Source organism: Scophthalmus maximus, chromosome 21 (genome assembly GCF_022379125.1).
Source record: "Scophthalmus maximus strain ysfricsl-2021 chromosome 21, ASM2237912v1, whole genome shotgun sequence".
Taxonomy (NCBI): domain Eukaryota; kingdom Metazoa; phylum Chordata; class Actinopteri; order Pleuronectiformes; family Scophthalmidae; genus Scophthalmus; species Scophthalmus maximus.
This window is the reverse complement of record NC_061535.1, coordinates 5,340,001-5,367,560: the sequence shown is the minus strand read 5'-3', so window position 1 is coordinate 5,367,560 and position 27,560 is coordinate 5,340,001. Positions and strand designations below refer to the sequence as shown.

Sequence of the window (27,560 nt, the reverse complement as noted above, 5' to 3'; positions counted from 1 at the left end):
TCTTACCCTCTTGCAATCATTACATTTTTTGTTGCTTCTCATGCACAATGTCTGTATAGTACATACAAGAATTTTTTTTCCCCCTTTCTATTCCCATCCATGAAAGGCCATCACAGCACTATCTTTTACCTTCTTTATCCTCCTCTGAGGAAGCTTCTTCAGAGCCAGTCCACCCTGATTCTGAAAATAATTACCCTAAGATGGAAGATAAGGAGGAAGGTGGGCAACAATGGCAGGCAGTATGACATTGTAGGTGAAAAGGAATAAGGAAAAATTCAAGGCAACTGGGCAGAGAGAAGAGAGAGACACAAAGATGTTTTATCTTATTGATAAAAGCACAGAATACACAAGAGTAGACGTGGAATAGTTCAAGAGAGACGAGCAAAGAGGAGTATGGAAACCCACAGTGCCTTCCCATAGCACCAAAACTGTACCTAAACAAATATAGCCAATTTCAAATCCTCTCCATTAGCAGCAAAGGTAATAATCTCATCTGAGAGCAGCGGCTATTGTTAACATCCCTTGCTCCAGAAAACATCACTTGATACATGTTAAGCAAGCACAGTTAGAGCTTCATTGCCAGAGAACAAACAAAGCTAACCACCATAAGCTTCGTTTTGTGTTGCTCGGCCATGACCAATGCTAATTCTCATCAACGCTGCCAGGTATTACTGACACGGAGAACAATGCTAAATCCCTGTTAGCGAACCCCAGCCACTGCAGGGGCTTAGCACAGCTTGGGTTTCCATTAGCCTTGCAGTATGGATGTGCGTGCGAGCGCACACACATTTGGCAAATGCATTGTCTTGCGGGCGCACACACTCATCCTCCTGATTCCCATTAACCTGTGGGAGCCCCTGCATGGCAGAGAGCGAACCCTAATTTGTCAGCCTGCCGTGGGTCTTGAAACTGAAGGTCGTTAGCAAATAGAGTTTGCCTCTAATTACTGCTGGACTTCCCATAGCATTAGTGCACATGTGTGTGCATGCTTATTCTATATGAAGTGTGAATGCAATTACACACTATGGTATGCAGCATGTGTGTTTTTGATTGTGTACTGCATTACTGTCTGTTTGTCTATGCATGTTTAGTGGACTCAAGTCTATCCAGTGTTTAATTATGCAAGTCCAAAATGGACTGACAAATTTTTTTTTTAGAACTTCCATCATCACCCATCACGTAGTCTTTGTTTCTTCGTCTCTGCATGTTTTTCCTTTGCCGTGGTGTGTCACTCTTTGACTTGTTCACTGCTTGCCTCCCTCCCCTACTTCGTTCTCCCTTACCCCTCTCTCTGGTTGGAGTGCAGCACATTTGGTGAAAACAGGACTTATTGATTATAGGATTGTATGAGCTATCAAACTTGCACAGTCCTCCATGCCCAGCTTGTTCTCTCTCCCACTAGCCCCCAGTCCAAGATGAAAAATGTACTCAACAGGGTCCTTCTGCCAACAGGGTACTTGTGCTTGTTGCTGAAACTGCTTCTAAGCACCTTCCAGCAATTTGTAGTTGTTGATAGTTTTTTTTTCTTCTGATGTATGCAAGAGCCAGACAAAGGTAAGGTTTGGCCATGGAGTTGCCTTCCCTAAGCTTTCATGGGGATTTCAGCAGAGCAGACGCTTGATGACAGGTTTCCAATCTGCATCCAGTGTTCAATAGTGTTTTTATTAGTGGACCACCATGTTTTCAACTTACGGAATTTATCCATGATCTGAAATCAAATGGAGATCACAAGTGGATACACTTTGTACCAGGGTTATGTTATGATAGCTCATGCCATTTTCATTTTTTTTTTCAGTTCGGGAAGAGACTCGTGTTGCGTTAAGGCTAACACAAATTCTATCAGATATTTTATCAGTCCCCCAATCTTTTTAGCAAAGAGAAAATGTGTATGAAAAAAAAAATCAAGCAAGGAGAGTCATTTTCATTAAAGCTGCTGTCGCTAGGATTTGCAAAAATAACTTTTTGTCATATTTGCTGAAATATGCTGGTAGTAATATGTGAGACAGATCGTCTGTGACAGACTCTGGGTCATTCAGCTCCTTCTACTGCCTTTAATGCCATTTGCCAGAAACCACCGCGCACGAGCAAAAATCTCCAATCACAGCCAGGGGGCTTCTCTCCGCTCTGTCAGTCATCCGGGTACGAACGGCGCAGCGCTGCAGAACCTGTGCACAGCCTCACTCGCTCGGTCACGACCAAGCTCACGACTTCGCAACGAGGAGCTCGCAGCAGAAGCGGAGTTAGTTTGAAAACACTGCGGTAGGGAGACAACAAGCATCGACAAAACTGCCCGCCGCCTTTCCCAGAAAATGCATATACGACAAAGACCACGAGCAAAAACGAGATAAAAAGAAGGAAGCAGATCGAGCAGGTGTAAACATCGGAGCGGCTCCACAGAAGCAACGACACTAACAGGGTTCACAAACGATGCGTTCTGCTTGACTGGTAATTATCTCTGTTTCATTTATCTTTTATTTTCCATGTTATTGTCGCACTCTGTGACCGTGTGTTACTGTGCTGTTCTAATCAGGCTGCTAGTTGCTAGGCCCACAGTGCTACGGCTAGTGGTTAGCGGTGTTTGTAGCATAATAGCTTAAAATATGTTTGTGTCCAAGGAGTCTAATCTGTTTTGAGAGTTTTCCAGACGTGTGTCATTTTTATCACCAACGTAGCATCCCGCGCTATGCTAAATGCTAAGTATGTGTCGCTATTCATGTTGCTTTTCTCTACAGATGCTGACTTTGCTGGGGAAGGAATATTCAACACAACTACTGTATTTTATCATGTGCAAAATAAAGCTTGAGTATCATCATCATCATTGTGTACTTTTTTTATGCTTTTCTTTGAGCTACTGCATCGGTAGTACTGAACCAGTGAATCTGATTACCCCAAATAAATATATTTGTAATGCCTTGAATTGATTCAAAAGGTATATTGATAGTAGTAAGTAATCTTCACATTGTTGTATATTTATGCAATGAGAAACCAATCACTCAAAATACACTTTATTGCAAAGCAAATACTGATGTTGCATAAATATTAAAATATAAATTTGAAATAAATAAAATAAATATATTGCACAGCACAGTATTCACATATAGCACAGTCTGAAGCTAAACCATCTTGGGATGAAACCAGTACAAGCGGCAGGGACCACTGGCTCATCGCATGAAGATCAGCTGTGTGTTCGGCTCCCAGGTCCTCGGGTGTGGGGCCGACACGCTGACCTCTGCCCCGTCTCCCATGGCCGCTGCCCGGTGCGCCTCGTAGACGACTCCCTCTTCTCCTCGCTCGACTGCTCGTCGAAGCAGCCTTGTTCACTTCGTCATCGGAGTCCAGTCTACCAGTCTCAAAGCTCTTATAATGTTATAAAATATAGATAAAAGCGTCAGTCATCTTGCAAAGCAACAAATGATGTATGTGAAGATAAAGCTGTTAATTTACAGGCCTACCATGTAATACTGCAGTAGCTAACGTGCTAGCTAACGCTAGGTAAATAAACAAGCTAATATACACTGATTTGCGGTCGCCCACGTTCAAAAACACTGACATGTTGTTTTCGCAAAAAGTCACAGGTAATAACGTGAGGCAACGATAACTAAAAAACGTATTCTAGTCTATCAATTTGGACAGTAGTCCGTGTTAGCTTCAGGTTAGCTTATTACCGGTGGGAACGTCATGTTACGTACCTTGCCTGGCTTCGGTTGCCATGGTAGCGTACACGGGCACAGAGGGCTGGGAGGAGCTGTGGAGGAGGACGGGAGGGGGAGGGAGCAGGAGTCGTTGCGTTTTGAATTCTGAGACTATGTCCACACTTCTCTCAATCCTACTGACAGCAGCTTTAAAGTGTCTAAACAAATTAATGTGTTCATTTAAAGCTGGTACTGCAGGGCCTCTTAAGATGATCTCTTAAAAAAAAAAGTACCAGTAAACACCACTCCATGAGTGGTGCGTTTTCTGCAGTGAAATGATGCCCTGTTTCACGTCAGTTTCTTAATCCTCTCCTTCAGTATATCATATTCATAACCATCATTATTTGTCAAGATATTTACAAATTATTATTCAGCCTTTGCCTTTTTTTTTTTTAAACCTGACCTGTAGGCCTCTTTTTTTATCCTCTTTTGATCCCCGTCAACCTCTCCTCAATACCTCTTTCTGTAACGCAAGCTTGCCACATTGTGCACCAGCATGGGGCCATTTTGAAAGGAATTTAATTCGGTATGTGCAGATGTATTTCTCTAGAAGCAAGTGCATGTATGTGTGATTTGGACACATATGCTACACAAGTGGGTTTTTTTTTCTTCTTGTCTCCTGCAATTTCCTTTCACCCATTTCTTCACCCCCTCTCCCTGCATTCATCTTTTACTGCCAGTCAGACCATATTGTTTCTCAGTGTAGCAGAGTTAAGGGCTGACAAAGGGGGGTGGAGGGCAGTGAAGGGAGGGATATTATGGGTTTCAGTTGCCAGATTGGCAGCAAATCATCTTTATGAGCATGCGGGAGGGTAGGGAGAGGCTCTCTCCCTGACGCCTGTAGAGGAAATGACAGAGGAGCATTAAGGACACACTAACAGCCAGTGAATCACAGATTGCTCTGAAGTTGACCCACGGTGCAGGTGTTCACAGTGTGCAAAATGGCAACCAGCTGTGTTTTATTGTGAAGTATTTCAGTATATTTTCCTGTGTATGTTCATGTGCACCATAATAGACACAGTTTAATATGGTTGTACACATATATCATAATAGTAGAATGCATGGGAAAAGATTGGCGGCACACTGTACAAATGTATATATGTACTGTCATGCTCATTCACACGTGCACACACACACACACACACACGCGCACGCGCACGCACACGCACACACAGGCACATACAAACATGTTTGTGTTTTCTTAAATGTGATTGGTGTAGTTCTACCTCATGTACCAGAGACAATTTCACACATGGGATCTCATGTTACAATTTCTCATTGCGGTGATATGGGGGAAGGGGAGTGTGTGTACTGTATGTGTTTGTTTGTGTGTGCATGCGTGCATATGAGGAAAAGGAAACCTTCCACTATCAACAATTATTATACTGTCAATTTCCAACTAATTAATCTTAAATGTCCTCTGAGAGTAGTCATTGATATACTTGTGAAGTTTTAAGTAAAGATATTATTTCAAACACATATCATGAACAGTCGCAAAAAAGGCTGCGCGTCTAAGTAAACCTTTAACCATCATGGAGCGTCTTGGGGGCTGAATGAATTCACTTGATCAAGAGCAGTTAATAATTGAAATCCAATCCTGCCCAATAACAATATCCTTACAAATCCTTGCAGCTACATTGAATGTTGGAAAATGCCCCGTGTAGTACTGTATATACAATTGAACAAAAAAAAAGTTCAGTACCTAGTTCAAACTTCTTTCTTTTTGTTTCAGACTTAATGACCTTAGTTCTTGAAACACAATGCTTGCACCCACAGACTATTATACCAAATCCCACTCTCCCAACACTGGTCTGTACGTGATGTGATTTAATGGACTCTTGAATAAATGCCATTCCCACCTGAGGAACAATGGGCGTTATTAATACTCTATTTTTATGAGCATTGTACAGAAACCTGACTTCACTGGAAGAAAATATTTTTGGCCACCATTGTCTTCTTTGTGCTCTGCAATTTTAGAATTAAAAAAGCAATTACCCACCAATATATCTTTGGGCAAGTTTTGCTAAGCTGTTAATAATATTGTGCACTTTAAGTAGTGAATGTGATGTATAAGACCAGCCTGAAAGCACAGTTTGACCATTTTATGACGAACACTGTGCGTCATCAGGGAAGTTTTAAACTAAAAACTGCTAGGAGAAAAGTGCAGCATGGGTTAATTCTGTGGGATTGACTTACTTCTCTGTAATTTACATGAGCCAGTTCGCATGGGAATTTCTACTAATGAAGTTGTATTACAGTTTAGAGGAGAATCTAAAATGAACCATCTGCAATTTCAGTGACAGCACACAAAGGAAATTTCTACAAAACTGAACACAAAAATGCAGTTAATGAATGATGACTTAATTGATTAGACTTCAGGCGAATAAATAAAGGGTGAGTTGTTGACGTTTCGCAGGTTGAGCTGCTAATGCACAAAAAATAATGTGGCGATTGCACACTATTTAAGTCATTTATAGAGTGCATTATGGTGCAGTGACCTTGGGAATTCTGCTGAATTTTTTGCCATAACACCATCTACAGCCTCCACCATGTTCAAATTTGTTCTTTTGCTAAAATCATGGTTGCTTACAGATTGATGGGAAAAGGGTAATTATTGACTGACTTCTTCATTAAAAATTGAGCATAGCAGTGATTTAGCCTGCCTTCCCTTCCTGCTTCCCCTGCAAGCCGCTTTGAAACCCACCCCAGCTCCTTTTGATGCCGTATCTGACTTAATCAATGCCATGTCTGCTTTCTTTGATGCCTGCTCTGCTCTGAACCCTGGGTGGGGGAATTGTTGGGAATCACTGGAAATAAAATTCTACAGAGTTGTCCTGACTAAACAACAATAGTTTGTATTGCTGCCCTAAAAAAAAATCTGTGAACTGTTGCAGAAACCCTTATTTGCTATCACCACTAGTAACTACAGGCGTTGTCAAATACTCCAGGACTGATTGCCACTTCAAGTAGTATCCATGCAGTAGTGTATATGTTTCCTTTCACTGCTCCATCACCACTTCCACCTCTCAAAAACCACCATCTTATCCTGTTCCAGATCCATTCCTGGAATAATGAGTGTTATAGAGCTTTCTATGTTGTCATTACCTGTTTCAAATTTTTAGGGTATGGTCAATGGGTCGAGGGATTCCAAGAATGTGCACACTAGGACAAAATGCACTCAGACTTTGGCCTAATTTGGGCCTGTAACTTTGAGCCTGAACACAGTGTATGGACTGAGTCACCCACTTTTTAGTCACATCTCCAAAAGTCAGTTTTTTCTTTTTAACCAATTCTGCTAAACTGAACTGCTCAACGAGACTTTCAAATATATATTTTTTCTTTACAAAGGTTAACCCAAACACCTCTATTCACTAACCCCCACCACATAACTGGGAATTGTCTTTATAATATTTACCTCAGCCCACAGCGAGAGGTAAGGCGGAAACCATATTTCTCCATCTGTGTTGACTTTGTCTAGAAGTGTGTCAAAATGACAGTGTACTCTGTCCCTTAGTTGCTTTGGGGAGAGAATTCCCCAGTGTTTTATTCCCTTATGTGGCCATTGGACTAAGCTGAGTTGAAACAATGATTTGGGGCAGTAGGAAGTTGAGCCAGGGATTCAGATTTTGTCCAATTTACTCCATATAAATCAGGAAAGCTTGAAAAGGATTTCTTAATTTTGAGTGGGGCAGGAATGGATTTGTCTTGGTCTGTAACAAAAAGCCAAAATTTCATCAGCGTGGGTTTTAGGTTGTATGTGGAATCCCCGTCTGTGAACCCAGGAATATTGAAGTCTTAATGAATTAATGTGTCCATAGGCCCAGTACATTTTTTTCTGGGGCTATGGACTTTTTAAAACTCTCCTGCACAGGCCCAGACTCTTATTGTGTGGTGAGCTCCTCCCTTAGTAAATCAGGTGCTGATTGCATGCAGATTGTGGGTGTAGAATTGAATAAACAATGTAGCACAAATTTGCCCTGCACTTACATATATGGATTTAACCTCCACCCCACTCAGCCCATTTATTATGGGAGACACACACACACACACACACACACACACACACACACACACACACACAAACCCCTCCCTCTCTGTATTTCCTATCTATTCCCCCACACACACAGTGACACGGTTGTATCACGGACACAGTGTATTGATGAGAGACAGAGGGTTATGCTTCATGCAGGTGTAAGCAGATCAGTCCTGGTTGAGAGTATATTGAATCGAGCAGGTATAACTGATCTGACCTGGAACCTAATGGCCAAGTCAAACAGCCAAGCATATCCTGACAGGGTCGCAGAGACAGACAAAAATACACAATGATGAGCTGTCGATCAGGTTGCAGTTTAGGTACGAAACGGAAAGAGATCAGTTAATGAATATGCATGGTGACATTTTTTTGTTTTATATCTTTACATTAAAATGGACACTGTTGCCCCTTTTCCACTGACATGGATCACAGCATTTGTCCAAAAATAAATTGGTTCGGAACCAGAAAGTCACTTCCCAATTGGATCCCAAAAAAAGCAGGATTTCAAACACGAGCCGTGACGACATCTGTGATGTGTGTCTTATTCTACCGATTGGAAAGAGAGGAGGAAGGGGGAAACAATCATGGAGGCTTGTGAGAAATTGATGTGCAGTAGTCTGCCGACAAACGGTATCTGTAATAACAGTACAAACACTCGCAATAGTAACCATGATCAAACAATTTGCCGCGACTGTTAACTTCTGTTGTGCATTGTGCAGCGCCTTCCATTACTGACAAATCTTTGGTCACAATGGTTCTGCTCAAAACTGGTGGAAATGTTGCTTGGTTCACTTTAAAATGTTAAGGTTTTGATGATTCAGAACGGAACCGTTTCAGACTAAAACGAGCAAAGTTTGTTGCGATTTTATAAACCCTATAAATCCGAGGTGGAGCACAGGTGGAGGCAGATTTGCCTTAACTTAACAGGTGACGTGTCCTGGGTCTTTCATTGTGTTACTGATCTGAGCACTGTGTTGTATTATGTTGTTGCAATAATGACATGTGTAGTTGCAAACCATCTAATGTGGACAGACATAGGTAACCGTAAAAGGCGTCTGACACGCCACCCACAGGGTTCAATCTGTTAAAACTTGAGGATCTTTTCTTCACGCTTTTTTTCATTTTCCCAACATGTACGCCGCATGTTGATTCATTTAGATCAGGCTATGTGTAGCCTGATCTAAATGAATGAGTTGTCACATTAGTAAAAGGCAGGCAGTAGAAAAAAGACAACACACATTTTGTTTGTGAATATAGTCTACTATGAAACCCATGGACACATATTTTTGGACAGACTGGTCTGCTCTCTCATCTCATTTTGGAACTATTTCATTCTCTGCAGCATTATTATTTTAGCATCTGCTGATAATAATTATCCATCGTACCTCCTTTTTTAGTTATATTCCAATTCACTTAACCCTTTTAAGCATACTGTGCTTCATAGAGAATATGAACAAAAACAAATACAAGTGCACTTGGATACAACTTAATTTAACTAGTGTTATAAATTTACTACATCTACAGTGTGATTGCCAATTTCTCCTGAATTCCTCTTCAGTCTCATCAGTCGCTCTGTTCAACTCTCAACTAAAACATGTATCCAACCAGGGGGTCCGTCCTGTCTCCACAAACCTCCCATAATCCAGCCCGAGGCTCTATGGATTACCAGTGACAAACAGAATCAGTCATCCTGAGCAGCCCTTTAATTAGTGGAATAAATAATAGACGAGCATATGCAGCAGACTCGCAAGGGTTTCATTCATCGGCCAGCCTAACTCAATGTTAGACTGCAGAGGGTCCGTGGATACATTTTCCTGGACTAACTTTGTGTGTTGTACAATAAACTGACTGCAAGGACTTGATTAGTAGAATGGGAAATGCTGCCAGGCAATTTCAGGATTGTTTTTTTTTTTTTTAAGTAGGCAGACTGGGACAGGGAAGACAGGCCGAAAACTTGGTTTCCACTGAAGTGTTTTATTTAAATTAGAATCTGTCAAATTGTCAATTGTCACAATGATGAAAAGTGGCTTTTGACACTCTTTGTTGAGACCAAATGTAAGTTGTGAAATATCCACCCAACACCCTGTCACATCGAGATCCCGTTGATAATTTTAATAGATTGCGCATGCGGCCAAATGTTTTTTTGTTTGTTTTTAAGCTTTTGTTGGCCAACATTAGGGTCCGCATGTCCAGAACTGATCCTGGTATCCAGTTTTCTGGTTTTCCCTGGTTTTCCAGAGTCCAAGAGTTGGAAGGGTGTTTGTTTTGAAAAATTTCTAAAGTTAGCTGAAATTTGTCTCTACAGATATATAGATATAAGGGAGTAAAGAAAAGGTATGTGCGCGTGCGTGCATGTGCGTGTGTGTGGGGGGATGTCTGTCCTTATGTGTGATTGCTTCATCCAGAACATCTCATTATGCGCTTGGTCTGTGCTCACATTGGCACAGGGCACCAGATCTGTTGACAAAAATGGTTTGATGAGGAATCCAAGACATGGAAAATGAATCTGGACCAAAAATTTTTTTTAGATTAGCGGCTCAAGGAAAGAACTGGCACGCCCGGGGGTTGGTTGTGGGTAGTTGGAGGGTGGTCTGGGAAGGCAGGGGATGGGAGTGTTGAAAGATAAATAAGCCAGTGTGAAAGTATTAGATTGAATGAGCAGCATGAGAAGAGATTTTGTTTTTTTAATGAAACATCTTCCCAGAAGGAGCGAGAAAAAACATAGCTCATTAGACCTTAAATTTCAATCCCTCACATATGAACTCAGTGAACAGGCACAGAAAAGAGGTAGAAAGAACAGATGGAACGATGCAAATAAAGGAGGGAGAATTTTGAGACAGATGAATAGGTGGAGAATATAATAACAAGGCGCCTTACCCTCAGGCAAAGTGAGGCAGATTTCACATATATTTCTAAACAGAGAGAGGGATCGGAGACGCAGCTCCCCTTCTTTTCTTTTTTTTCCCAAGAGCTCATTTGAAAAACTTGCTTTTAAGACCAACAGTTGGGTTGACACTAGCTTGAAACAGTTTCCAGTCAATAAAACCTTCATTATCATTTTTTTTTTACTAAATGCACTTTGGCGATAGAAAATTGCCGTCATTTTATAATATCTATTCCTGAGAGAATTCAATTTCTGTTAAAAAACATGATAACTCCTCCCTCTCTCTTTCATTTCTTTTTATCGCTGCAAATATATCACATTTAGAAAAAGTTGCCACCTTATTAAGCGTTAAATGGTCACTTTAATTCCCACTGTGATATTGTGTGATTTGAAATGGAACAGGCCTCTGGATGATTGTTATTCAATCCACTACCACCTGCTATTTCATACCACAAGGATGTAGGAGCCCTGCACACGAAGGTGCATAATATAACTTTCCACTGAATTGAGAGCAATACAGGATGTGCAATACACAGCTATAGAGACACGCTGGATGCATTCACTTTGATAGAAGTGATTTGGATATGTATGAAAAATGTTGTACAGTGTCGGGAAAGTTGTTATCCCTTCTTAAGAGCAGTGGGAGATCTAGTGAGGGGTGAGTTAGTCTGTCAGAAAACTATTTTTATTTCAAAAAGCAGATATGAATATGTACATCAGAGCAGTATCTATCGTAAACAAACAAATACTTTAAAATGTTAAGGTTTTGATGATTCAGAACGGAACCGTTTCAGACTAAAACGAGCAAAGTTTGTTGCGATTTTATAAACCCTATAAATCCGAGGTGGAGCACAGGTGGAGGCAGATTTGCCTTAACTTAACAGGTGACGTGTCCTGGGTCTTTCATTGTGTTACTGATCTGAGCACTGTGTTGTATTATGTTGTTGCAATAATGACATGTGTAGTTGCAAACCATCTAATGTGGACAGACATAGGTAACCGTAAAAGGCGTCTGACACGCCACCCACAGGGTTCAATCTGTTAAAACTTGAGGATCTTTTCTTCACTCTTTTTTTCATTTTCCCAACTTGTACGCCGCATGTTGATTCATTCAGATCAGGCTATGTGTAGCCTGATCTAAATGAATGAGTTGTCACATTAGTAAAAGGCAGGCAGTAGAAAAAAGACAACACACATTTTGTTTGTGAATATAGTCTACTATGAAACCCATGGACACATATTTTTGGACAGACTGGTCTGCTCTCTCATCTCATTTTGGAACTATTTCATTCTCTGCAGCATTATTATTTTAGCATCTGCTGATAATAATTATCCATCGTACCTCCTTTTTTAGTTATATTCCAATTCACTTAACCCTTTTAAGCATACTGTGCTTCATAGAGAATATAAACAAATACAAGTGCACTTGGATACAACTTAATTTAACTAGTGTTATTAATTTACTACATCTACAGTGTGATTGCCAATTTCTCCTGAATTCCTTTTCAGTCTCATCAGTCGCTCTGTTCAACTCTCAACTAAAACATGTATCCAACCAGGGGGTCCGTCCTGTCTCCATAAACCTAAACCAAAATGTATGAAAAATGTTGTACAGTGTCGGGAAAGTTGTTATCCCTTCTTAAGAGCAGTTGGAGATCTAGTGAGGGGTGAGTTAGTCTGTCAGAAAACTATTTTTATTTCAAAAAGCAGATATGAATATGTACATCAGAGCAGTATCTATCGTAAACAAACAAATATTTCATCAGAAATAAATGGAGATCTAACATATCTGAACTTTGGGTCTGATTGGTGTTTTCACTTCTTTTTTGGTTAGCGGTAAGCACTTGACAACAGAAAAGTGAAATTCCACTCGTCCATGTTGCGTCTTTTACAAAAAATGTGTTTCTTATGTGCTTTGTTTGGCTTGAAGAGTGAGCTCCAGGCTGCTTTGTGAATCTCTATCTGACGCATGTTGTACCGTGATGAGTTCATCTTCCTGAAGACAGTGATCATCACTGCACAACAGAGCCATTATGATACTGTTTAGAGGCTGATATTTAACTTATTAAAGCTGTCAGCTGCCCAGTATGTATTTTTTTTTTATATTTCTTTTAAAATACTCAAGGTGTCGATGACTATTGCATGCTGCACAAGGACTCTAACATTTTCATTCACATTGGTTTAGTCAAACACCAACACACTGCATGTTGTCCTGACTCGCCTTGTTTTAGACTGAAGACAGTTGTGAATGGTGCGGACAACCATCTGTAATGCCAATTAGAGAGGCCTTTTCTAGGCTGCAGAACATCTGTTAATTTGTGTCCCGTACATCCTTGTGAAACCCAGTGGGGAGTGCCTGTCATGCAATTCCAGGTGTATGAGGATAACATGCGTATGTAGTTGCTTGCTAATTAGTGAATGGCCGTTTGACCAGTTTTTAAACTCTTCCTCTTTGACCCCAGGAAGGAGGCAAGCAACTTCCAAGATTCCTTTGAAAGCAATTTTTGGAAGTTTAACTTTCACTAACAGTTAGAATTTGACAGAATTTGACCTTGCTAAATGCTCATACAAACACAGGAAGCCTTACAGTCGGGGGATTTAAAATTTTCTGGTGCATTTGTTTACACTGATATTAGCATCACAAAACAAATGTTTTCTGCTGATCATGGTTTGTTGACAACAGTATTTTTTTGCCTTTTATTCCCAGCTGCAATAAGCTGATAAAAAAAGTGTGCTTGAGTGCTTATCAACCTTTTTTTAATCAAGGTGACAAACTGTTCAGTTATGAAAAGGAATGTGAATTTTGTTTTGATCAAACAATTACCGATCGGTATTGTAGGACAGGCAGCCTGTCGTAACTCATACAGTAGATACTGCTCCCAGCCGCACTGGACACCAAAAGCACAGACAGAGACTCTCCCGCTCGCTGGCAGAGTCGGACTGCATCTCCATGCAGCTGTTGGCACTTTTGACAGCCTCCTCTGTGTTCATGACTGGAGTCCAGAAAAAGCCCCCAAGTCCCATTCAGTGTTGCTGAGAGGACAGACTTGACAGCACCAAACCAAACCTCCACACGCCATGGTTTCACAGGCGTTGAATAAAGATAGTAGAGCTTTTTTTCCCCCCCTTTTCTCATAGAACACTGAATGTTCTTCACTGGTTGACTAACTTACTGTAAAGGTGTGAATGCAAAAGGGGGCCTTTGAGAAAGAGACTTGCTTAAAAAATCCACCCTCCAAAAATATTTATTTTTCTAATGGGAGGATTTTCAAATATCCGTTGTGTTAAGTTCTTGTGAACTGTCTTTGTCAGGGTCACGCCTGAAGGGACAATGTGGCAGGTACATCCTTTATTAAAATATTCCAATGGTCAAGGCTGTTATTTGTGTTACTATGCCACAATCTGGATTAACATTTAGTCAGCTTTAGTTGTTTTGTTTTTTGCCAACTGATCTTTAGGATGTCATGAATTTCACCCAGGATGTATACTGCTTCATTTGTATCCAACTACCTTTAGCTCCAGAGATGTGGCAGCAATGTAAAGTCCTTTGAACATGCTGGCCAAACTGTCTATACATGGCTCTGGTCCCAGCTAGTGGCAGCCAGCTGACACATCTCGCGGTTGCTATTTTTCCACATCCTAGTTATTTACCTAGCTGGAAAATGTCACCAAGAAGGCCTTGGTAGGCAGCCATTTTGCTTACTCTGTCATCCATCCTTCTTTCTTTTGCTCCCCCCTTTTTTTGTTTCATGTTAAGTATCTCTCTCTCCCTGCATCCCCCGCTGCCTCCACCTGTTTCTCCTCTCTTATCGTACCATCATGTGTAAATCTATCTCCCCTGAGAGTCTCCTGCTCTCAGGGGGATACGCTGACATTTGCACTTGGATATTGTAGTCATCTGCCCGCCCTAAAGTGGCAGAACATACAGAACCCTACTTTGCACTTGAGACATGGGCAAATATCAGCGGCTAAGATCTTACACTTAAGTCATGTGTGTACGACCATGTGGTCTGCATTCATGAATGTTTTATTAACTTTTTCTTTTTTTTCATGTGATACTGAGCAAGCATGCATTCCATCAAGTGTTTTGCACATGTAACTCTGCACCCAGTGAATGCTTTTGTGCAGCTGTATATGAGGGTGTTCATTTATTTATTATATAAGATATGTTTATTTAAAGGAGACATATGCTTTTTTTCAGTTTTCCCTGTCCTCGAGTGTGTTACGTGGGTTTTTTGTGTCTGTAAAAGGTCTGCAAAGGAAGCTCCTTTCCACGAGAAATATACTGCTCCTGGAGCTCCTGAAACGCCTCGTCAGTAGTCCGGCATCATGATGTCACGATGTTACGGAAGTGCATAGGGCACACCCAGCGTCTGGTCTGGCACTTAAAGCGAGAGCGGAGACCGATAATTCCTACACATGCTGGAAGCGGTTGACCATTCACAACAGAGTGGGCCAGCTGGCCAATCAGAAAAGGAGCATTATCGGGAGGGGGGCCTTAAAGATACGGGAGCTAAAACCAAGCATTCCACAGAGAGGCTGGGAAGAGAAGCAGCAGGAATGTTTACTGAAAATTAGAGCATGTAAACATTTTCAAGGAATAACCCAAATTACAATGATGAACTTGAATATGAGCATAATTTGTCTCCTTTAATGTGGTTAGCCATTTTCATGAAATTACAGTGTGTACTGCAGCAGGTGGCATTGTGATATATCAGTGAATTATTGATGGACATGATGTATCATAGCTCCCATTCAAAGATAAATTAGTATCAAGAAGAAAAATAAACCCTTTTCCTGTGTGGGGTTAACTGCATTGCTATTTAATCATCTAAAAGCAATAAATCACGTAAGTGTGTTTCTGTTGTTGGTATTCCTTTGGGATGCTGAAAAATGGGAAAACACATTCATTGTCGGTGATTTCGAGAACATAGTCCAACCCAAATATATGTGTATATGTACAGTGTATATATGATTGGCATGATTGGCATTAGCTTTATGTGATAATAGCTGGGTCTATTTCGGTTTCTGATTCAACGGGGAAAACATATCCTCTCCCAAGAATGCACATATAATTCACTGTATGACTGGCTGCATTATTTTTGTGTCTTCCAAAGCATTTATATCTTGTAAGGGAGCATTATCCAGTTAATTACAGGTATCGTTTCTATCAGCTGTACACTAAATTCCTGTCAGGTAGCAGTTTCCCTCCACCAGAGAGTAAAGAGATCCCGCAGGAAATAACTAGAGGCGCTGAAGAAATGCACTATATTTTTCTCCACAGCTTTAAAATCCACTTTCTTGCCATTAGTGTCCCACTCTCATTCCTTCCCTCCCAGCATTTATTTTCTGCAGTTCGTTCGTTCTATATCTGTCTCTGTGTGTGTGTGTGTGTGTGTGTGTGTGTGTGTGTGTGTGTGTGTGTGTGTGTGTGTGTGTGTGTGTGTGTGTGTGTGTGTGTGTGTGTGTGTGTGTGTGTGTGTGTGTGTGTGTGTGTGTGTGTGTGTGTGTGTGTGTGTGTGTTGTGTGGGGTTTTTTTTAGGCGTAAGAATAATTTCGGTGACACTTGAGCATGACCTAAAGATTTCTCCTAATTTCATGACCAGATGCTGCCGCAGGAGAGGTGCACCTCTGGCACGGTTGCAAAAGGAGATAAGCAGGAACACATCACTGGGTGTGCACAAGTCACATCAGATGACATCAGCTCATCTAAGCCTCTCTAGGAGCATTTTGCTCATTTGCCTGGCACACAAACAGTTTTAATGTGGAGTAAAGAGGCAGGCAGCCTTCTCCTATAAGGCGCAGACGTCCTTCCCTGCAAGGAGCGGTTGCACAGGTATTAATATGTCTGTACGCCCAAATATACATTGACTCACACTCATGACACAAGCCAAGTATAATTATTCATCAGATGACACTCTCCATGGCTGTTTGTAAGGACACGCCGCTCTGGTATACTCATTTCTGTGATGGTGATATTTCCTCATGGTTGCTAGTGGATTTTACTACCATTTCATTGCAAGGTCAATGTGCCACAGACCTCATTCCTTTTGAGTGTGTTCATAAAGGAGAACATGGGTGCGTGTGTGTGTGTGTGTGTTTGTGTGTACATACATAAACACACACTCAGTTGCACATTATCAAGATCTGATGATGTTATTTTTTTTTTCCTTTTCACCGTGAACCCATCTGTGACAAAAGGTAATACATTTGACAAGCCAACAGCCTGAGAAGCTCTGACGTTCACCCACAGTATTCTGTACACATGCGCACAGAAAGACAAACATCTGTTTTTCTTCTACACCTGAATCTTCCTCGTACACACGAAACAAACGCAGCACACACACTTTCTTGGCGGGGCATGACAGAGAGCTATTGAGTGCCTCTACTGGGCCTGACAGACCATTCACAATTTCTCTCCACGTGAAGCCTAATGTACTGGAGGAGGTGAGAGTGTTTTTGTTTGTGTGTATGAGTGAGTGAAAGGGGAAAATTGAGAGAGTAAGGAGAGCAACTTTTTGACTCTGTGTTTGTGGGTCAGGAATATACGGTATGTTTGTGCATTTGTCCATTGTTATTTTTGCTGCCTTTGTGTGCCTCCGATATATGCCGCTCCAGTCGGTTTCTTGGATTTCTTTTGAGATTGCAAGGAGTCGCAGGGCAGACACTGGGGTCCACTTGGACTGAGCAGCACTACAGCTCTGGTCTCAAAGTCATTGTGTGCACGGTTCATCCAGCCAGACAGGTGGAATTGTGTATGTGGATGCAGGTCTGCTGTTGTATTCTGCATTCAAATGTTTGCCTAATTTTTCAGGTAATATATGTTTTGTATAAAACACCACGCTAAACCTTTGGCATATCAACCAACCATAAAATTCTGGATTCAGGAAACCAACTTCCACTACCCTTCATTTCACTTATTTTGCATTTCTGTTCCTTTTGTTTTTTTCTTCTTTTTTCTTCTTTTCTAAATCAAGTATGCATCTGCATCTGGTTACAAGGTCACATTGCTCGTTATAGCTATTTCTTGCAGTGCACTTTTGTGAACTTCAGATTAATCAACAGGGTCATGATTGACAATTGTCGCTGCTTGTGGACTTCTCATGGTGTAGATAAGTGTATGTTCAACATTAATGCGCCTCCTCTAACTAATGCAAAATAAGCTTATGTTTACTGTTTTCTCTTCCCCCCCCCCCTCTCTTTCTCCTGCAACACAGCAAAGTGTGACGAGGCTCTGGCTTCTCCTCTGCCCCACACAGCCTTCACCAGCTCATCAGTTTTCTCCAGTGGATACGCACCCGGATATGCCAAGCTCAACAGGAGAGGAGGTTAGACTCACACTCAAACAGACACAGAAAAACCCTGCCGGTGTCCGTGTACGCGCAGATACATGATGGAGGTACATGAAGGGTTGTGCATGCACACATTGACATGGTAAATAAATTATTCAGGCACATATACATGCATCCTTACCACTGATTTTACAGATGAGGCACAAAATAAAGGCTCGAGCCTTCATAGTGCACAATCCTTCTTAGTGCTGCACAGGTGCTTTCACCCTCCTCCCTGTCTTTTTTTTCCATTTTCTCCCTTTACTTCCCTTTCTGTATATTTCCTTCAGTCTCTCCATCTTCCTCTCCCCTACTCAGCTCCAGTCATTATCTCAGTGAGTCAGACTTGATCTAATTTCCACTTCAGTCCAAAGCAGAGAGAGAGATAGGGCCAGACAATTACACCCCTCCATGTTTATACAATTAATAATTCATACTATTCTGTCTAATATAGTCACACTACAACTGAGGAAACAGAGCTGCAGGGCTGGCAAATAAAGGCAAGGTAATCTGGCATGTTTAATCGTACCAAAGGAGTTGCTGCTGAGAGAGGGCAGGGATGCTCCTCTTTTGATCATGACACCTACCAAAGAAAAAGAGCGAGAGAATAAAGACCAAACTGTCAATGACAGCAGTAATGAATGAGCGTAAATATGAAACTTGTGCCATGATTTCTCCACATGCTTTTATTAAATCTCCACAGTGACGAAGGTCCTCAAGGAACATGAAATGGTAGTAGCATCGGAATGTCTTTCCTTGGAGCACGTTGCATGTGCTGGAGAACTACAGTAATACTTAAATTAGAGTAGCTGGACAATGCAGTGTGAAATGCACTCAACCACAGTTCACATAAGTAATTCAGTTATCTTAATTTGCTTCGACACATTACATAAAGCTTTAATGGAATTTCTTATTTCAAACAGCTTCATCAGCATTGACAAGTATCATAAAAAAGTGTTTCTGAATAAGGCACAAATATCTGCTGATTTCTAAGAAAATATAGAAAGAAAGGTTTGGATCAACAAATGTGAAATAAACTCACTCCCAAGGAAGATGTGTTAGTGTTACAAAAAAATAATTTTGGACAATTCAGATGAATTATCCCAACTAAATGAATTGTTGAGGTGGCAAAAGAGGAAATTCTCAGGCCTCTCCCTCTTTCATTACCCATCAGTTTTGACTTTTTTTTTACATGTCCGCAAATCTTTGTCATCCAATCACGAGGAATTTCGTCTCATCCTGTCTGGTCTTCGTGTCCTCAAGAGATTCACTCTCTCCTTTTTAATCTTTTTTAAAACACAAACTTGACAGACTTACCAGGTCCACCGTTGAGCTCTAGTGGCCGTGTGCATAACTACCGCTAGAGGTCTACGATCTTTAAATCAACCACCTACATCGCAATAAACCGCTTCAAAAGCGTAATACGTATGTCTTATGAGTTGGCGAACAGTCTCCTTGTTGAGCATAAAGCATATGGGATATGAACTTAAATTGCAAACAGAGAGGCAGATGAGTTCTGCAGGAAGGGGCAATTGGGTTACTTCCTAACAAAACCTTCTTCAAAACGGCGAGAAATCTGTCCGAAAATCATCTTTTTTCTTCACGAACAAATCAAAAACGATCTGCTATAAAGGACGATGCCGCTCAAAACTGTAATCTGCATTGTTATTTCCTTGTCATTTTTTGACACTGAAAACAGAACACATAAACGCTAACCACAAACACAGACATCAAATGCCCAGTCACATATAACTATACACACTCAAACAAACAGACATAACAAAGTGCTTTACAGTGAAATATTTGCAGACACTGAAAAAGAAAGCAAGTGAACAACCCATCAAGTATGATTGATACACGTTCACCATCCAGGGCATGAAAAGCCACGCATTAAAACATCCGTACTGTCGCAGGAACACAAACCACGAACTGGGTGATTACAACCTCATGCCCACACACTCGTACCATTAGGAGGGGGTCCCTTCAAGCGGCGGAGTTTGGCAGCCAAACGTTCTGTCGGTGTGCGGATAAGCCAATCCACTCCAATCTCCCGGTGCTACTAAACGAGGGGGGCAAAGAAACAATGGGACAGCCCACTCATTTAGCATGCGTTGTGAATGCTGACAGCTATTAGATTTTCAGGCTGTAGGCATGTGTGAGGAGCTGTGTGTCTGTATGTATATAAACTCTGTAAGTGAGTGAGTGAGTGAGTGAGGCCATAAAGATTTCCCTGGCAAGCAGCTGTCTTCTGTCAGCCAGCCAATCACCAGGCCCCTGTTCCATACCCTGCTTGTCCATCTTTCTCTCTCACACATACACATTATTGTTGTACATTTAATGTATCAATATAGGAACAGGCTCATGTCAAAGAGGGAGTTTGCTAAATGCTCTGGCAAACGCATTATTTACCAACAGACTTGTCTTTATGGGGCCAAATGGCTTTCATCATTTGGTTGGACAACACAATTACTTACTGTTACTTTGTGCAGCGCATTATTCATAAAATGACATCGCAGCACATCTCATTTTAGTCCAGACCAGTTCAGTCCGATGGTCAGTAACCGTTGAAGTCCATTTTACGTTTCTTACATCAACTGCAGTATGAGCTGCATTTGTTTGTTTTCATTATAATATTTGTGTCGGGATGAATCATGCAGGGACAGTTTCTGCCTCTGGGGTTTGAAGACTGATACAGGCTGACACTTTCTTAGTCTCTGTGCCCCTTTCCAATCCTTCACTATTATATATCACTATTATTATATCTCTTAATATCTCACTCTCACCTTCCTCCTCAATCTCCCTCTTTGTTTCTCCTACCAATTTTCTATTCATAAAAAAAATTTTTTTTCAAAGTCAAGAGTTTGAGAAAACCTCAAAATATTGTAAACCAGTTTATTGAGATGGAGAGGTTGATGTAATAATAAGTGGGGCAATGCGCAGTGGGAACTGGCTTTGCAACTAAGAAACAAATATAACAATGTTTCACTATTTGAGTGTCTTTAAATGTCGTCACCACTTTGCACCCTTTTCTTTTGCAATGGTTTAATGGTGGCAGCTAACTGTCAGAGATTAGTCACATAACCACAGTTGATGAAAAGACATATGCACCTTTGCATTTTCTTTTGACAATTTTTTTGGCAATACATTTGTGTGGAATCCCGCCAGCTGTCATGACACTTTCCTGCCTCTCGCCCATCACTCCTCTTCCTCTATGTTCCCCCACATTAACATTCTCCCACCCCCTCACTGTCTTACTGTAGTATCGGTTCATGTACAGTATGAGACTCTGCACATCTCAGGGATGTCAGGCAGAGCGAAAGGTGAGCCCAATCCCTCACAGCCAAAATCATCCGGTCTGTTTGAACCCGGAGAGGGAGGAGAACTCGAAAGTAAGGAAGGAGAAACCGCAAACGTGAGGCTAATAAAATGTAAAAAAAAAGAAAATTCAACTCAGATTTTCCCAACCACATGGAACTACGAGGTTTGAAGATAGGGCACATTATGTTTTTAAGACTCATATTAACATTTGTTTGATATAATTTTCAACAGTTTTTGAAAAGCATTTGTATATGATTCATTCTGAGCTCTCTCTTTTTAAAGTGACACATCAGCAGACCCCTTAAATAAAGCTTAAGAACTTGAGAGAGCTGAACAACACAATGGCCAAAATTGAATCAGCAAAGGTAACATAGTCTGCACCAAGCTCCGAAAACCTTGGATCTCATGTTCCCTTCCCATGATGCAGCTCAAAAGCATATTTCCGTAAAGCCCTCAGACATGTGGACACAGACATTTGAGGGCATGCATATAGACACTTTCTGCACACTAGGCACTAGGACATGTTGAAAACAGCACAAATAAAACTCCTTTGTTTGTTGTATTTGACTTGGATAAGTACTATAAGTGTGTGCAGCCACTTAACAGGAATATGATGGGAAATAAAAACAGTAAGTGTTGCACTGGTGTGCACTCAAAAGTATTCACACATGACACATTGACCCTCACAGACTCGGCAGATGATGAAATTAACATCAAAGCCTTGCAGACGTGAAAATGATAAATTGGGCGTTAGACCTGTGCCTGCTAAGCACCCATGTCTTTCACAGTCCGAGCACTCCGTTAGAAAACAGGCTTTCTGTTATCATGAGTTGGGCTGTAGTGTCCATTATTACATAATTTTCAAGGCTAAATAATTTAGCTACAGCTAAACTACAGTCGTGCATTTTATAGCTCCAGTGCCTACTCATGACCGAGGAAATGATACGCTCGTTCATTCGCGCGCTAGAGCTGTCCTTCTGATTCACAAATAAACTCGAAATCAATCAACCGAAAGTTTTTTCAGTGGACTGTGGAGTCCACGACGGGTACTGCTGCTGTTAGTCTCATTCAGCAAGAAGAGGAACGAGGGGAATGGTGCCAAGATGTTCTGCTCTGCAGCTTACAGTGATTAGTGTGTTGCCAACAGTGGCATCACAGTGCTGCTTGATGGACAAACTAGGTAATGAAATAGCTCAAGCGCCTACCTGTGAATTTCCTTGACTTACTAATTCGTTACTTCTAAAGCTTTTCAATCTCTGAGCCAGGAATCTCCCTTTCAGCAGCACCTGTATACACAAAGTTTTCAGTTCTTTTATTCCTATCGACAGTATATTCTGAAGGCTTTGGTTGATTTATATATCATTCATAGTCTGATTTATATAACATGAATCCTTTTTTTATAGGTGTTGACAGTATTTTCTGACTTTGGGTGTGATAAAAAGGAGATCAAAGTCCTCCTTTCTATTATGTCAAACAAAATGAAACCTTTAGCTGTGACTTCTACGTTCACTTTTATTGTCGGGGAGGCGAGTGCGACCTTTCTTCTGTTTTTGATGATCCCTGTTGTGACCGCAGAGCTCAATCAGCTCAGTGTTTCAAACCAGTGAGACCAAACAGGCTCAGCAGACTGGTTATATTTCACACTGAGAACACACAACCAGGAAATTTTGATCTCGCACAGATTGTGGGGGACTTCACAGAATGCAAGACGTGATGTCCAGACGGATGTGTGCAACAAATGGCTGATTGTTGTAACTCGCGGGGCACGGGAGCATCAACAACGGCCGCGTTGCCAAGCAACATGGCGTTCAGTATGCATTGGCTGCTGCTGCTCTGTGAAGTTCATATTGTTTATGCATCATCGTCATTTTCGGCTGCTTTATGCTGCAGGTAATTGTATAAGACGTTGCTGTCTATTAGATTCATGCAGCTTAACATTGCTACTTAAAGTCTATAGACATCTGCTGTGGTATTCAGGTGTTTCTATTATGTTGCCCCCCCTTATTCATATCAGTAAAGGTAGGTATGTTTTTATGTTTAGTTATCCTTCATTAAACCGGGAACGTCCCATTGAGATGCAAAATTGTATCTGCCAGGGAGTACATTTTTTGAAGTAAAAGGGAAATTACTCTCTCCTGCCCTGATGAGCCTGCATGTGCGCCCACATTACAGCGCAGTGCAGACGTGGCCAAGCATGAGATTGGGCCACTAATCACGAACACGTCGTCATTGATCCTAATATTCCGTTTTCTTTACTCCTCTCTCTTTCTCTTTCTCATTCTGTCTCTCCTTATCTCTCTGTTCCTCTGTCCTCCGCTCCGTCTTGTCTCTCTCTGCCCTCCATCACATGATTGTCTCCCCGTCCTTCCCTCTCCATCTTATTTTCCCTCCATACACTTTCTATTTTCTACAGTAAGATTCTCAATAGCATATACCATTTTCTCAGCCGGCCCCCTTTCTTTCTCTCTTCCCAGTCTTCATTATCTATTTTTTTTCTTCTCGTACAATCTCGGCCTGATGCACACTTTTTAAAACGTTTTTGTTTTAAAAGTTACCTTGTGCTCCATATCCAAATGAAGAACATCACAGCACTGCAGAACAACTGACTCGCTCGACGGTTAAACAGATCCCCCCTCCCTTTCCGAGCGTTGCTTTTCACTCTGTCATCTTGCAAAAATGTTTGATGTCTCCAGCCGTTGCAGTCATCCATCGATAATGGCGGTCCGCTCCTAATTAAATTACTCTGTCTCCATCCGCTCCCTTTGGTCCGTGACAGAAAGATAAAGCACTAACAGAGAGCTAGCCAGCTGTTTTCTTTCTGCTGCCTTTTTCTTCCCAACGCCCCAGCATCTTAATTAATTACAAAGTTATACTTTGTGTTAATGCTGTTTTGGTATGAAAAGTGGCAACTTTGATGAATACACGCTCACATTTGCTCGCACGTCTTTAAAGGCTCAAAGCATTTAAACCTGCATACAGAGAAACGCATTTTGTCCGGTGGAAAGATGTTATCTGGTTTGATGCTCTGATCTGCCACTGTCACTTCTGTTTTTGTGTCACGTACTCTGTCACCAGCAGCTCGTCACTCTTCAAAAATCACTCCCTGTAGTCTGCTCTTTGACTTGAAAATCTTTTAGAAATCTTCTATCCTCTTTCTGCATTCTCTCACACACTTTCACTTGTTCGATCGCACTTTTGTTCCTTTTATCGCCCCAATCTTGCTCACTTGCTCTTTCTGCTTTTTCTCCTCTACTCTTTTTTCCCCTCTTGTCTGAGTCATTTTCTACCATCAGTCTACAGTGGACCCAGTCAGGCTGGTGAATTGAACCACATAGTTTGAGTTGCTTTGCCCGACAGTGAACATTGAAAGCATCTTTACAATCATCACTCGCACATGCACAGATTCATACATTGCATTACATTAATGCAGCTGACGCTTTCGTCCAAAGCAACTTATAGTACAGCTCACATTTGCATTCACAGACGATAGCAAGCTTTGTATGGTCACTTTGTTTGCACCCTACAGACACGGCTTTTATGTCATTGACCAACTGATAAAAGCCAGTGTTTCACTGGGTACTGAACATTAATGTGCCATCTTATGTTTGTTTGTAAGAATAAATAAATTGCTGTTATACTCAGCACTGACATCAGCGTGTCTCTACTCGAACTCACACTCCGACTGTGCTACTGTTGCTACAATGCCGGGTTATCTGTGTCATCACAGATAGCTCAGACCTTGTTTTGCAAGCTTGGAGAAATTCCAGCCATGTTTTTTTTTTGCCTCAGCTGGCTCCTTTTATCTCAGAAGGAGCCTCCCTGTCTGAATTCCATTTGGCCAGTACAGACCTGTGAAGGGCACCGCACAGGAACATTTTCAATACAGTAGGTAGGCTCTTCAGGTAGCATATGAATCTAATTTCAATTATGCTGCGTACTTATAAATGCCAGTATCGGTGCTACAGGAGTTGTTCCCAGTTCGAGTTGAAGTTTCAGGATGTATTGGAGAGGTATATCATCAATACGAGAGAATTTCCCCATGTGAGAAAAACCTGAGGGATTTTCTGCCTTTTTTATATTCCTTAAAATATATCTGTTTGAGAATTAATGATTGTGAATTAATCAATTATTTTGCATCGATCCATTAACTGTTTAATATAATAAAATGTCACATACGATGAAAATTCTCGTTACCAGAAGCTGAGGTGGCTCTTCAACATGCCCCTTTTCACTGAACAGTCCAAAACTTAAAGGTTTTCTTTTTGAAAATGATATAAAACATAAAATCATCAAAACATCACATTTATGATGTACTTCAATGACACCTTACTGTATTTTGACGCGCAAACACATAGGAAGCAATGCTTTGTGTCTCTTATCCAGTGAATTTGATTTGCTAGATTTTTATCAGCCTCAGAGGAGAAAGATCCAGGTGGCAGTGTTCCTCTAGTTTTAGCCTCCTTGGCTTTTCAAGCCTTTATTCTCTCTGCTCTGCTCTTGAATTGTACTTATTGTCCATCTTTTGTCCTGAGCTTTATCTCCTGATCCCTGTTACTCGCTTTTCTGCCGTTCTCTGTGTCTTGCTCAGAGGTGATATCTTTGACCTTCTCTGCTCCCCTGCTCTTTCCTCTCTCCTCCTCCTGCTCTTTCCTGTCCTCCCCGAACATCTGTGTGTGTGACAGGCGAGAGAGAAGCGGCGGTCCCCCGGCGCTCCTCCTCTCCCCCTTCTCCCATTTTCATCCTCTTCCCTCTTCCACTGATGCTGCTGTTCTCCCATTCTCTCACCCTCCATTCTCCCCACACCAGCGTCCTCCGTCTCCACTTTATTCTGTCAGCCTCTTCTCGCCTCTCCCCTGTCTCCCTCCAGCTTTCACCTTTCACTGTGCCTGCTCCTTTTTTATGACTCTTCTTCTTCTTCTGCCCCTCCTCCCCTCTCCCCTCTTATCTGTTCTTCTTTTTCCAGGCCTTTCCTTTCCTCTCAAGTCTATGACGGCGTTTTTCCAGCTCACTTCCCTGGTCCCGACCATTTATTTATTTTTTGCTGCCCCTGATTCTTTATTTGTGTCCCCTTTACCTCCCCTGACGTCTAACATAAATCTCTTTAGCTCAAAGCGTTCTTCCCTCTTTGCATTTTTCACTCCATCTTCCCCGAATGCTTGCCATCACTTTCACAATCTTTTGAACCTTTTCGTCTCTCAGGACTTTTCAATATCTGACTCGTATCTGTTCTGTCTGGTAACCCTGTAACCCCAACACGCCACCTGCCCCATGATTCCTCTTCACTCCTTCTCCCAGGACCATCACCCTTTCCTTTCATTCTCCCCTTAAAGCCATGTTCAGACTGACCGAAGCACTTCTATAGAAAGGTTGTCTCCTCGTTTATTTTGGAGAGACTTCAGAGGCCGTCTCTGCCCATCAAAAATGGTTGGAAAAGGCTCATATTTTGATACAACGCAACATGCAACTTCATCCAGCAGTGCAGTGCACTGACCAATCAAATTGCTTGTATTTTGATTTTATCGTATCATAATAACAAAGATTTTTTTAATAATTTTTTATGAAAAAAAATATTTAAAAGTCTCAATGGAGCAAATGAAAGATGCAATATAGCAGTAATTAATAACAGCAATCAAAGCAATAAATCAATCAATCAAGGAGCATAATTATTGGCTTAATGTTCCTGTTGTTGAAGTTTATTTTGGGCTTTGATTCTTTAGTTGAATCTTTCTATCGGGAAAAAATACACATAATTACTAACTTGGGAATGAGCTTGGAAAAGAAAGGGTGTGGGGGGTGTTGAGTGTGGCTGGTTTAGTTTCAAATGAAGATTAAAATTGAGATTGGTGGCAAATGAAATTCATATTATCAAGAAGTGTGACGTTCGCTTCCTGAGAGAAGTAGATTTTTTATTTCTCTTATTATTTTCCGATACAGGCTGACTGAATTTTGCAACCAGTGGAGTCGCCATCTGCTGGTCATTCAAGATATTACAGGTTTCAGGCACTTCCGCTTTGGCTTTACTTTGTCGACCCAGTGTCAACATTGATTGATTGTACTGCGTAGTTTTATAGTTCATAAGGATGGCTTTGTTGCTGATAGTTAAGGAAACCAGTGTGTGTGTGTGGTGTTTTATACAATTTGCTGAATTGAAGGGGAGATTTGTCCAGTTAAAACAAAAGGAATAACATGTTGTCATAAAACATATCAAAGTAGCCTCTTTTGCTTTCCTTCTTCTTTATTATTATTGCCGTGCAGCTTTATGTTTGAACGCCTGCTTACGAGGCACCAGTGGGTGTGAGTGT

At 41.3% G+C, this 27,560-nt stretch overlaps 1 protein-coding gene across 2 annotated transcripts in view; it reads left to right on the top strand.

Moving 5' to 3' along the window:
• cntnap2a (contactin associated protein 2a) overlaps positions 1-27,560 on the top strand; it is a 280,648-nt gene that overhangs the window by 99,485 nt on the left and 153,603 nt on the right. For both annotated transcript variants that reach the window (XM_035619745.2, XM_047329941.1), the window contains exon 2: positions 17,827-17,937. In XM_035619745.2, the coding sequence (XP_035475638.2) occupies positions 17,827-17,937 (111 nt within the window). The remainder of the gene's footprint in view (positions 1-17,826; positions 17,938-27,560) is intronic.